Source organism: Penicillium samsonianum (assembly GCF_028829775.1).
Source record: "Penicillium samsonianum strain IBT 33392 chromosome Unknown utg000005l_segment0_segment0, whole genome shotgun sequence".
Lineage (NCBI taxonomy): Eukaryota > Fungi > Ascomycota > Eurotiomycetes > Eurotiales > Aspergillaceae > Penicillium > Penicillium samsonianum.
In genome coordinates this window covers 780,782-791,675 of record NW_026643263.1, presented here as the reverse complement: position 1 = coordinate 791,675, position 10,894 = coordinate 780,782, and the positions used below count along the sequence as shown (strand labels likewise).

The window sequence follows — 10,894 nt, the reverse complement described above, 5'->3', positions numbered from 1 at the left end:
ACAAGCCCACATGCAAGCGATGTGAAACTGCCAATATTGACTGTGCTGGGTATCAGCAGAAGCGACGTGTTCAGCTTCAACGGTCGCGTGGAGCCCAGTTGGATGCTTCTTCACTGCAAACTTCGCTGGGGACCATTTCATCCTCACCGCACAGTACTTGTTCTTCACATGTAGCCGGTGCACCAACTGCTGTTGCATCTGTTGCAGATTCAAAGCTATCTCGGCCTCGTGGGAATGACATACCTCTTGTCGCACTGCCCAACAACCCTCGGCCAGGACATCGGCCTGGGCGCGAGGCAAGGTGTGTCCTGGGCTACCATCAATTCTATTCAGGACACTCCCAGTTTTGTTTCCTCTGGAGGATCTCTGCTTTTGGAGGGACGAGCTTTGCGAAGAAGCTTGGGGTTGCGAATACATGTTTTTGACCCTGACGGCATTAGGTAGCATGCATCGCGCGGTACTCATGATGTCAATGCCCGAGGAAATTGATCAGAAGGGCGGCACTGATTTGAGAGTCACAACCATCCAAGTCTATACACAGGCCTTGAAGGAACTTTCTATCCAATTGAACGAGGCAAAAAAGACGCCTAGACTGCTTGTTGCTGTGCTCTGCTTGATGGCCTACTTTGAGGTAATGCCTTCCCATACGCCGACTTGTCACGCTGGCAGCAAAGACTTACATCTGTTTAGTCATTTAACGGCAACATACCTGCGTTTGTGGGACATTTACATTCTGCCAAGTACTATATGACGTCTCTGGTGCTAGCAAATACCGGGTCAAATATCAATGGGGGCATGAGTAAGGAGTTGACGGCGCCCTTGGAGACTTGTTTGAACTCTCTTAGACTTACGTGTCATCTTGCTGTCCCATTTCCACGTCTACTCGCAGTCTTCCCAACGCACGACTTTATTCCACGATCTAGCTTCGTGACTCACAACCTATCGACGGTAAACTTTCCTCCGCTCCGAGAACTTCTCGACCTCGTGTGCGCCGATGCTGAGATTGAAGAACTAATATGGTGCCCTATTAATGCATATACTCGGCGTATCCAAGCAGCCGTGATTCATCGGTTTCAAGAACAACTTTGCAAATGGAGGAGCCGCCACGAGCATCATCTACCAGAGCTTATCTCGAATTCTGCTCTAGAGAGCCTCCTTAGATACAAATGGGAGAAATTCCCGATGCCCCCTCCGGGTTACTCGTCCATTATGCCTAGCGCGTGCCTCACGGCGGCCCATTACAGCTTCTATATGGCCCGTTTGCATTGGTCGTTGTGTCTTCTCGATGAGAATAAGGAAGCAAACCAGATTTCTGCCGAATTCTACTTCTACGAGGCAATGCGATTTGCAACGACACACGCCAATAGGGCTATCAAGGTCAAAAATTCAGAAGACTCCTACGTACCTTGCGAAGCGCTCAACGCTGGGTTTCTGACCTTGCTACATGTTACGGGTCTTTGCAGCCCCCGCCCATCATGGCTGCACTGGATCGGAAAGCTGTGCACACTTATCGAACAAGAAGGTGTTCTCAAGGGACATACTTATGCGACAAATCTCGATTGTCTGCACACATTCGAGATGTACAGCCAGAGTGAATCGCCAGCATTGATGGAGCGTTTTCCTGACCCAGCCAACCGTGTCATATGCCAGCTGATTCCCGAAATAGACGGTCGGCACTACACATCATATTTTGCTCACTCCACGTTCGATGCCGACACTGGCAGTGATCGTCTGACTACGTATCGAATTTTAGGACATGCCCGCTGGAGATGCTACTTCGGCGAGCACGCGTGTGAGCCGGAAGTCGAAATATACGACAAGAAGCCAATCACAACGGAGTCATCCGTGGACTGGCTTCTGTGTCAACAGGCTGCACTCGATTGGGCGAGGCGGTCAAAATTTGCGGACTTCGACATGGACCGAGCACTTCGTGATCATATTAATGGGTCACGGCTTCTGCCGCCTCCTGGTGAGGTGCAAGCTTCAGTTTGATACTTCAAGTACCTATGAAGTGTGCCTGATTCGGGGTTCGTTGCCCGCGGGCCGCCCTGGGCGGTGCCCAGGTCTACTTGTATCACATCGCGTGCTGTGACTTGACTACTCTTCGGTGGCTAAAGGTTGCGACATCCATGAGAGATACTCCAGAATATGCGACCAAGGACCTGTGGGTTTCTACCTGACCGATTATCGATCTTGTGGATGAACTAAGGGAGTCGGGTACGATTCCGTTCTGGCTAAGGCAACAACGCATTGTCAATTCAAGATTTCAAATAACAAGTCTTCTTCACTTGCACATCAGACAGAAACTTGGAAGAATATGCATCATATCACATCATTTTAGATGCATAGACAGCCCCGGCGTTATACTGCTCTCGAAAAACATGGAGAATACCCAAGTACCAACGAAGACCAGTGACAACGTAACCGGCTTTGGGCCGCGAAGCCACTGCGCTAGCGAATCTCTCCAAACTCTCATTGAGCCGATCTTCTTCGTGTTGAATAAGATCAGCAAGAGAACGCCTCTTCCCTGCATCTTCAATGCAAGATTGAAACTCGGGGAAGTCCACTACATTCAGGCTGGAGTCGACACGATCCCGCTCAATGCTCGAATGGTCATTCCACATCCGAGTCCAGATTGCAACGTGGCGATTGAATTCCTCCAGCAGATACCTTTCTATGGGAGTAGCGCACACAACATCAGAGGGCCCCTGAATGAAACAAATGATCGATTTTATAGCCATCGAGCTCAGCGTATCATCCGCCCCGATTTTTTGAATAAATTGATAGAAGCTGAGATCTGGTGCACTGGACGAATCTGGAATAGCCATAGCGACTTTGGAGACTTGAGCTAACAAGCCGACACGAATTTCCATGCGAAGGTTTCTCTGCTCATAGTCACCGGCAGTAAGGACATGCGGATGCTCTATGAATTGCTTCGCGCTGTATTCCAGTTCTTTGACCAATTGATATACCTCTTCGTGGCCCTGACAGGCTTCCAGAGTAATTGCATCGCCCTCGGACTTGTTTTGTAGAACTCCAGAGGAATCTTTGTCTGAGAAGATCTGACAGATGACCTTTTCGATCAGTTGCATGGTGTCTGGGGAGCGATCTTTGATCCCCTCGATCAGAGGATCGACATGATAATTAAACTCACAAATATCAACCATACCAAGCACAACATGTTTACCCAGGCAAGCTTTCGTGGCATAGTTGACAGCGATGGGAATGGCCGTTAGCCTCAATATGAACGCTTTGTCAAGATCTTTTCTCCTCTTAAGTCTGGTGCTCTCTGCCACCTCGTGCACAAGAAAGGCCGCTTCAAGGCAGCTGGCCTCTATCACCCAACCGGGGACTCCGGCGAAGTATTCCAAGTGTCCCAGAAGCGTACTGTGCTTGGTTATCAGATTCATGTCAACCTGATGATACAATGCTTCGATCGTCTGAGAATTTCGTCTTATCGGCCGGGCGTCCAATACTGCAGCCAAGGCTGCAGCCCTAGAAATGGACAACAAGCCATAAGCACACTTTCCATTCCAGCTGTAGTCATTGAATGGAGCATCGAGGCATGCAGTTAAGAAAACTTGACTTTTTCGAACAGCTTGGTCAATCACTTGACCTAGGGTTCCTGAAATGAAAGGAAGAGACCAAGTAGTCTTTAGGATAATGACTGCGTGGGCGTATCCTCACGGATGCTTGTCGATCCCCAAGAGCCATCTGCGTTCTGACGAAGAAGAATCCGGACCACCGCTTGGAGTAGTGTTAGAGGAATATAGACTTTGAGAAGTTTTTCCGACACAGCCTCTACACGTTCCTCACTCAGTGCAACAAGATAGTCCGATAGGGCCTGGGTAAGGGCCACAGTGGCATAGTACTCCGAAAGGCTCTAGGGAAGGACGTTTAGAAAGGGGCAAACTCTCAGTAATTTGGGATTAACTCACCCATTTGTCTTGGACTAGTCCATGGGTGTCAGACCATGTTTCGCAGAGATACGTGATGCACTTCTCAATAGAGGACGTATTCTCTCGGGAATCTGGACCAAGTTTCAAAGCTTGCAACACATGCGCATTGCTACTTATGCTAGGGTCCCGCTCGGAACGATAGGTGACATAGTTCTTTGGGCCTTCAAATGCGTCAATCATTGGTTGAACGGGGTGGTGAATCCCAAGGGCATGGTAAATTGTCTTGTAGGCCATCGCAGTTGAATCGGGGTCGGGACAAACGTGTTGATCTGAACAAGGGCAGGTTAATCAGTTGCTTCTGATTTAGGAAGGTCGATGATACCAGCTCCCATAATGCCTCCTTGCTTCTCCACGCCCTGGAGTATGATATTCCCCAACTCTTTCACTGAATTGGCATCGAGCTTCTTGAGATCGAGTCCGCCATCAACAAACAAGTTGAGAACCTCAATGAAAAATTAGCAATGCGAACTGGACTGAAGAAAAATTGCATACCCAATCAATGTCGAAGGTTGATGTTGGAAACATTTGAGGGACGCAACGCCCATGCTTGACAATGCTCTGTTCCACAACATGCTGCAAATAAGCCTCGGCCTCAGGGTCCCACACAGACGATTCCATCAAATAGACCGCAGTAGATGACGGAGAGGTAAACATGGATCCAAATCTCAAATGATGTGAGAGCTTGCTGAAGTCGAGGAGTCCAATGAATCCTTCGAGTGTGTACAAGGGCGAAGGCTGAAATAGGCCACTGGGGTTGTAGAGAACCTCTAGAGGAAACCGGGAGAGCTTTTCCTGGCGCAACTTGAGAATTCGATCTATGCCAGAGATTTCAAACACAACTCCTTCTTCTTCCAATTTCTCAATCACAACAGGGAACCAAAGTTCGAACCCAATTGGAAGCTGGGCATCGGATGAACCAAGGTCCCAGAACCCAATATTCAAGTGAATATATTCAATGGCCCGAGCTGCTTGGTGCTGCAAGCTTAACCGACTCTTCACCGAAAGATTTCCCGACACACGGAGGTGCTTCTTGATAGCCAAAAGGCAAATAAAGGTAGAGGTGATACGATCCATTATCGAGACGGGACATCCCCATCCTCCATCCCCAGCCTGGTTTTGACAAAGGAAGTCGAAACACATGGGGAAGGCCCAATCGGAGATGTCAGAGGTCTGAGGCTTCCTAACCATTGAGACCCACGCTGTATCATAAATACTACTGACAATGGTTGTGTGATGATACTTTTCGTCGTAGGTAGAGAGAAGCTCATTGAGAAGGCCATTAGCCCGTAGTATCACAGTATTTTCCTCCATTTCAGCTGTAAGAAGATGACACAACTTTCTGAGATCTTATGATAATGAGATCAGTCAACACGGTCGTCGATGACTGAATTTATAGAGCGGCACAAATAAACCAAGCCAATAACCAAGGTGGAGCGACACCAAAATTCTCTAATTGACCGCAATTATGACATACAGCCACGGTCCGTTTTCTAGATCCAAAGGATTGATCCGATCGTCACAAGGCGTGGAGCCTGCTACGTGGCTCCTATCCCACGTCATGGCCGCAGGACGGCTCTCAGTCAATCTGATAGATCCCATCAAGTGGATATTTCAATAGTACTATACAGGCAAATTTAAACCTTATTTTGGAAGAACACGGAATTAATACGAATAGAAAAGAGCATGATCCGCACAAGGGCCTAACCGGCCCTTGCATTTTGTTACTGAAATTAGCGATCGGATAATCTACCTAGGTGCCTAGGCAAGATTAAATATTTCCACCAGAAATCCAGCAGCCCCTGCTTACAGCATGCATTTATTCAGGCCCGTCGAACGCTACCGATATTTGATTCTGGTGAATGAATGTTGATTTGGATGAAATGCGCCTGTGTTGATAATCTTAAAGGACCGAATTGTTGCGCTAGCTTACTTCTTATTATTCTTAAAGAATTTGTATAAGCTTTTTAAAAAGAGAAGCAACTGCGGACGGTTAAGAATCCCCGGTTCGACCTGTTTCCTTATAAAAATCGCACAATTAAAAAATACCAGGAAAGGAGTATAGACACGAAGCTGTTTTTCACACATCCAGCAGTGAACTCAGACATCCACTAAACCTTATGCAATCGTCGAGCGAGTGTACGTAGCAAGCAGAATGTTTCAATTGGTAGGATCCCTGGAGCCTGTGGTAACTTAATCAAATGCGTTGTCCAATTCGCTCTGGCCACTTTGTATATGTTATGCAAAGAGCAGTCTTGTGGACTAATAAATGCTGCATCACCTTGACCAACGTTGAACGTTATTGCCCGTTTTCAGGTATACGCCGAGCCCTCAACTTTCTCCACGCCTTCCACGTCGTGCATCCACCCCACGCGGTCTTTAACAAATTGTTCCACTCTGGGTTTTAGTTTGGTCTCGTGCAGATTGAAATCATCCACCGTGCCGATGCGCAGGATGCTCATTCCCGGGAAAGCCGCTCCGACGCGGTACATAAGCGTACCGCATGTGGAACAAAAGTAATTTGTCATGTTGTTGCCAGAGGCGATTGTCCGTGATTGGCTGAATGCCTTCAGAGTTTCCCGACCACGTAGGTGTCGCAAATGCGAATCGGCGATAGTGACATTGGATGCGAACATGGAAGCGGTGATTTTGCGACAATCGGTACAATTGCAAATGAAAGTGTCGATCAGACCCGCACCTTGGACTGGCTGCCATTTCGAACAGATATTAGACTGAATTATCGAATGATGGAAAAGCAGCAAAGTGAAGGATACACTAATTTTCTAAACAATAATAGGCAGAGGTAATTATCGGACTTACAAATGCCAGTTGTACGGCGCCACAAAAGCATGTAGCTGTCGCCTCATTCTCATTAGACCAACCGTCGTTGGCAAGGCCGGCCAGAGGTAGGTAGGGCTTTGATTTTTCACTGGCAATGGCGGCCATGGTAGTAGGTTTTCTTCTGAAAGTTCTCGAGGGGCGTTTGTGGGTGTTAGATTGAAGGCTCTTCTCGTGTGACAATAAAAAAGAACCAGGCAGTTCTTGTAGGGGGCATGGTTTATATAGGTAGACTGCAATTCCGCCACTAGCAGTTAAATTACTTACACTCACGACATCATCCAACTTGGACAATTCAACATATCATCGTTTGATTTCCAAGCAAGTAAAATTTGTAGAGCTTAAGTGGCAGATGGTCGATCAAGTTTCCAAGCTCATTATTGGTTTCGGATGAATGAGTAATCTTTCAGCCCGGGAACTTCAGGCTCCATCCAGAATTATATCCCAATTCTGCTTGGCTCGGCTTGCTAATTACGCTCGTTACGATGGTCGTGGTGAAAGCTGGCCCGGGGGGTGGGCCAATTTTCAATCTTATTGAATGACAAATATGTGCGCTGGATGAAGCTATGGAAGAAGCGAATCAAATGGAACGCTCGAATCGAGCGAAACGAAATGACTAGCGGCATTCGCTCCTGGTGCATGAGGCGAGACCTCGTCGATCTCGGCTGGGTGTGGCTACTGTTCCCTGATTGGCCGAAATAAACTATAAAAGCACCTGGATAGTCCCGCACTAAGTTTGTAGGACAGCGAACAATCAATTTTCGCTTTATTCAATCTCATCGATAACTGCGAAAGTAGGAATATAGTCAAAGACTTAAGTTTAATAATAGTTGCTATCGAACGAATAGTAAAGGCATGCCGAAACTCGGTGGAAGAGAGTGGGACAATTGAAAACCAACCGCCATAAAGTGAAATACAGATCAAAGTGAAAGCTGAGCAAAGCGAATCTTTCCAAGCAATGACGTTTTAGCCCTAGATAGCCTTCTATTTCAATTATTTCCATTTGGTCATGCCCATGTAATAATTCACTAACATGATAGCCCTAGAAATGTTGCACGCACAGAATAGTTACTTGCTAAACTACATGTATCTATTAGGCCAACAAGATCAAACGTCAATTGTACGATGTGAAGATATCGGACTATGATGCGACTCACTAGGTGGCCGTGTTTATGACCCTAAGCACTCTCCATTTGATCCGCTGCTGGCTTGACATCTGTCCTTGGTTCTGTGCTCGTTAAATAGCGGCAGAGGAAGGGAATTCATTATTAGTGCCTCTCTCTTCATTCAAGCAAATCCCAGCCCCTCTAACTTGCAAAGAATGCGATTACCTTTTGATAGTCCTAGCAGGACTGACAAACATATCAATTTTTTCCAAACGGGTCAAATACGGAAGCTATTTTGATCATGGACTAAATAGCATTGTAAACTCTGAAGGAAAGATTGACAAACGGAAATAAAGAGACAAAAAGAAGATCATATACATGCTCAACCAAAGGGGCGAAAAACAACCTTCTTCCCGGACACGCCCTGCTTATTCAATGCAAGCGCTTCTTCCACTGCACTCAATCCACCCAAGACTAGGCGTGGTCGGTTCGGTGTGAAAAGACCCTTGCCGATATAGCCATCTTCCCCGCCAAGATTCCTGAAAAGAGGCACACTCAAGTAACGCAAAGCCGGAGAGCTCCCGATACCCAAGATTTGTTTGATGCCTACTTTAGGCTCTTTCGATCGACCGAGCTCTGCAGCATCTTGATCGATCGCCTTTGGACGGACCACATACACTGTGACCAGATGGCTGTTTTCAGTCTTTGTGGCTTGAAGGATCTGAACGCCCAAAAGCTGCGTGGACTTCATCGAGATGGCATCAAAGACAAATAGGAGAGGAAGACCGCCAACTGCGGCGGCAAAATCATCTGGACCGGACTGGCTTCGATCTAAAACAACATGCGCGCCGAGCCCTTTCAGGAACTCATGGTTGACTGCGCTTGCATTGGTGATAATCCTCTCGAAACCAGACAATCGAGCTAGCTGGATGGCATATTGACCAACAGATGAAGCACCTCCAATAATTACAATGGCTTTGCCATTTCCTTCCACCACGCCCCCTTTCTCCCACGGGGCCGTCATCCCATGTCCTTGAGTGTCGTAAAAAGCAGTGACTGCAGCCATTGTAGCGAGGCTAATACCTGCGGCCTGGTCGTCGCTAATGTTATTTGGAGTCTTGGCGACAAGGGCAGCTGGCATCTTGCAATATTGTTGGAATGTGGATGAGTCGTAGTTGCCAATAATGCCTTGGAAGAAGACGCGGTCCCCAATTTCGAAACCTGACACATTTGCTCCGACGGCCGCGATAGTTCCAGCAGCATCTGATCCCAGTATGGCAGGGTACGCAGGGAGAAATGCGTCGTAGTCGCGCATCTTCCAATCGACCGGATTGACGGCTGTAGCGGTGATTTTGATTCCAACTTCGTCCGATTCCACTATGTTCAAGAAGCGGCCAGAGATAGTATTCTGCGTTTTTGGCTCTTTGACCGTAGCGGCTTCAAAAGACAGTGGGATAGCCATTTTGGAGGATTTGGGGGGTGGTTCTTGCAGTAAAATTGCCTCTGCTCAAAGTACTACTTTTTTAGAGAAGAGTCGCTTTTAAATAATGTCAGGTTTCCAAGGAGTTGCAATCTCTCATCAATTTAAGCACCACTTTTGTTACCTCAGCCGCCTAATCCATAGATCGTAAATTATTATAAATGACCATGGCTAATGTATGATGTCAAATCCGTATACTAGTCGGAACGAGCGGAACGAGCGAGACGGGGGTGGCCTGGGGCATTGCCTTGGGTGTGGGGTTAAGAACTTCATATAGTTAGTTATAAGTAGTGTTTATTTAAAATTATTATCCTTCTTCCACATTAGATGTCAAGAATTAATACTAGTATTAAATTAATTAAGCTAGACGCATATTGTATATTTGTACTCTTTCTCTTACTTTAGGTAGTTCCAAGGTTGAGAAAATTCATATGCCCAAGTCAAAGATTATACATACAAATTAAGTCTTTTCCCGCCTTTTTCTGCCGTCTAGCTAACAAACCGAGAAGGGAAATATCTATAAAAACAGACATCTAAAAAGACTGAGAAGAGTCTGAGAAGACCATCAAAAAAGACAACCAAAAAAGACTTGACAAGGCCACATAAGCAGCCGACTATTCTTGTATCCTTTATATGGGCAAGTCATACAAAAGATACCTAATTTGTAGATTGGCTATCTGGTGAAAATTGGGGATCTACTGGGGCGCACCAACACAGAGTGTGTTGGCCATTTGGCACGGTTATATCTGATCTTCTACATGATCGAAATAGAAACGAATGCTCCGAGGAATATTGGATTCTATATCAGAAATCCTTGCATTCTATGTATGATGTATCATATTTTTATTCTTTTCTTTTTTTAATAAATTTCATGTCTTCTCCCCGAGATCCCGAAAAAAGCAGTGTCATCTCTCACGTTTCTCCCCCCACGTTCTGACTGCATGAGAGTGTCAGAATTAATATCTCTTTCTTCCTTTTCTGTCATTCCTTGCATCTCCTCCGGAAAAGTCTACCGTGCACTGTCCTGCGCTTTCCCCCCCTCTATTTCCCTTTAGATCAGCCCACAGTTATCGGCGTTTCATATCCCACTAGTAGCCATAGCCGATTACAAGATTACTCTGCATTTCTGATCTCTACCATCTTTCTTCCCGGCTTCTCCTACCTACCACCTCTGCGGTTGAACTCGGCATTTCCGTCTCACCCGCTTTCCGCTCTCCGCCTTTTCCCTGCTCGCGTTATACACGCGGGCTTGGAAACCAACGCCACGCCTGCAGTGTGGGGTTGAACTCTCCGAGTCAGCAGTCAGCAGTCAGCTGCGAGACCGATCGCTGCACAAGCAAAGCAAACCATCTGTGTGAATCCCGGAAAGTGTTACTGTAGGTACACTGTAACTGGCTTATTGATTACTGGATCGTTTTCCTCCGCTTTTGCGACCGCGACCGCCTCTACATACCCCATCCCTGCCCATTTGACCCTTTTCGGACGTGATCATCCGTCCCGCCCGCCTTGCTGCA

The 10,894-nt window shown here is 46.9% G+C and overlaps 5 protein-coding genes across 5 annotated transcripts; 1 reads left to right on the top strand and 4 right to left on the bottom strand.

Moving 5' to 3' along the window:
• Positions 1-234: 234 nt before the first annotated feature.
• N7471_009203 (uncharacterized protein) lies at positions 235-1,992 on the top strand (the record flags this gene model as incomplete). The annotated part of the gene is made up of 3 exons (XM_057281922.1): positions 235-301; positions 345-631; positions 691-1,992. The coding sequence occupies 3 exons, from the start codon at positions 235-237 to the stop codon at positions 1,990-1,992; spliced, it is 1,656 nt and encodes a 551-aa protein (XP_057132805.1).
• Positions 1,993-2,327: 335 nt separating this feature from the next.
• N7471_009202 (uncharacterized protein) lies at positions 2,328-3,410 on the bottom strand (the record flags this gene model as incomplete). The annotated part of the gene is made up of 1 exon (XM_057281921.1): positions 2,328-3,410. One exon carries the CDS (start codon positions 3,408-3,410, stop codon positions 2,328-2,330), a length of 1,083 nt encoding a protein of 360 aa, XP_057132804.1.
• Positions 3,411-3,655: 245 nt separating this feature from the next.
• Positions 3,656-5,270, bottom strand: N7471_009201 (uncharacterized protein; the record flags this gene model as incomplete). Its single annotated transcript, XM_057281920.1, has 4 exons — positions 3,656-3,883; positions 3,939-4,228; positions 4,282-4,402; positions 4,452-5,270. 4 exons carry the CDS (start codon positions 5,268-5,270, stop codon positions 3,656-3,658), a joined length of 1,458 nt encoding a protein of 485 aa, XP_057132803.1.
• Positions 5,271-6,268: 998 nt separating this feature from the next.
• Positions 6,269-6,957, bottom strand: N7471_009200 (GFA family protein; the record flags this gene model as incomplete). The annotated part of the gene is made up of 2 exons (XM_057281919.1): positions 6,777-6,957; positions 6,269-6,664 (listed from the first exon to the last, which is right to left on the bottom strand). Exons 1-2 carry the CDS (start codon positions 6,900-6,902, stop codon positions 6,269-6,271), a joined length of 522 nt encoding a protein of 173 aa, XP_057132802.1. The 5' UTR covers positions 6,903-6,957.
• Positions 6,958-8,282: 1,325 nt separating this feature from the next.
• Positions 8,283-9,362, bottom strand: N7471_009199 (zinc-binding alcohol dehydrogenase family protein; the record flags this gene model as incomplete). The annotated part of the gene is made up of 1 exon (XM_057281918.1): positions 8,283-9,362. The coding sequence occupies one exon, from the start codon at positions 9,360-9,362 to the stop codon at positions 8,283-8,285; it is 1,080 nt and encodes a 359-aa protein (XP_057132801.1).
• Between the last annotated feature and the right edge of the window lie 1,532 nt (positions 9,363-10,894).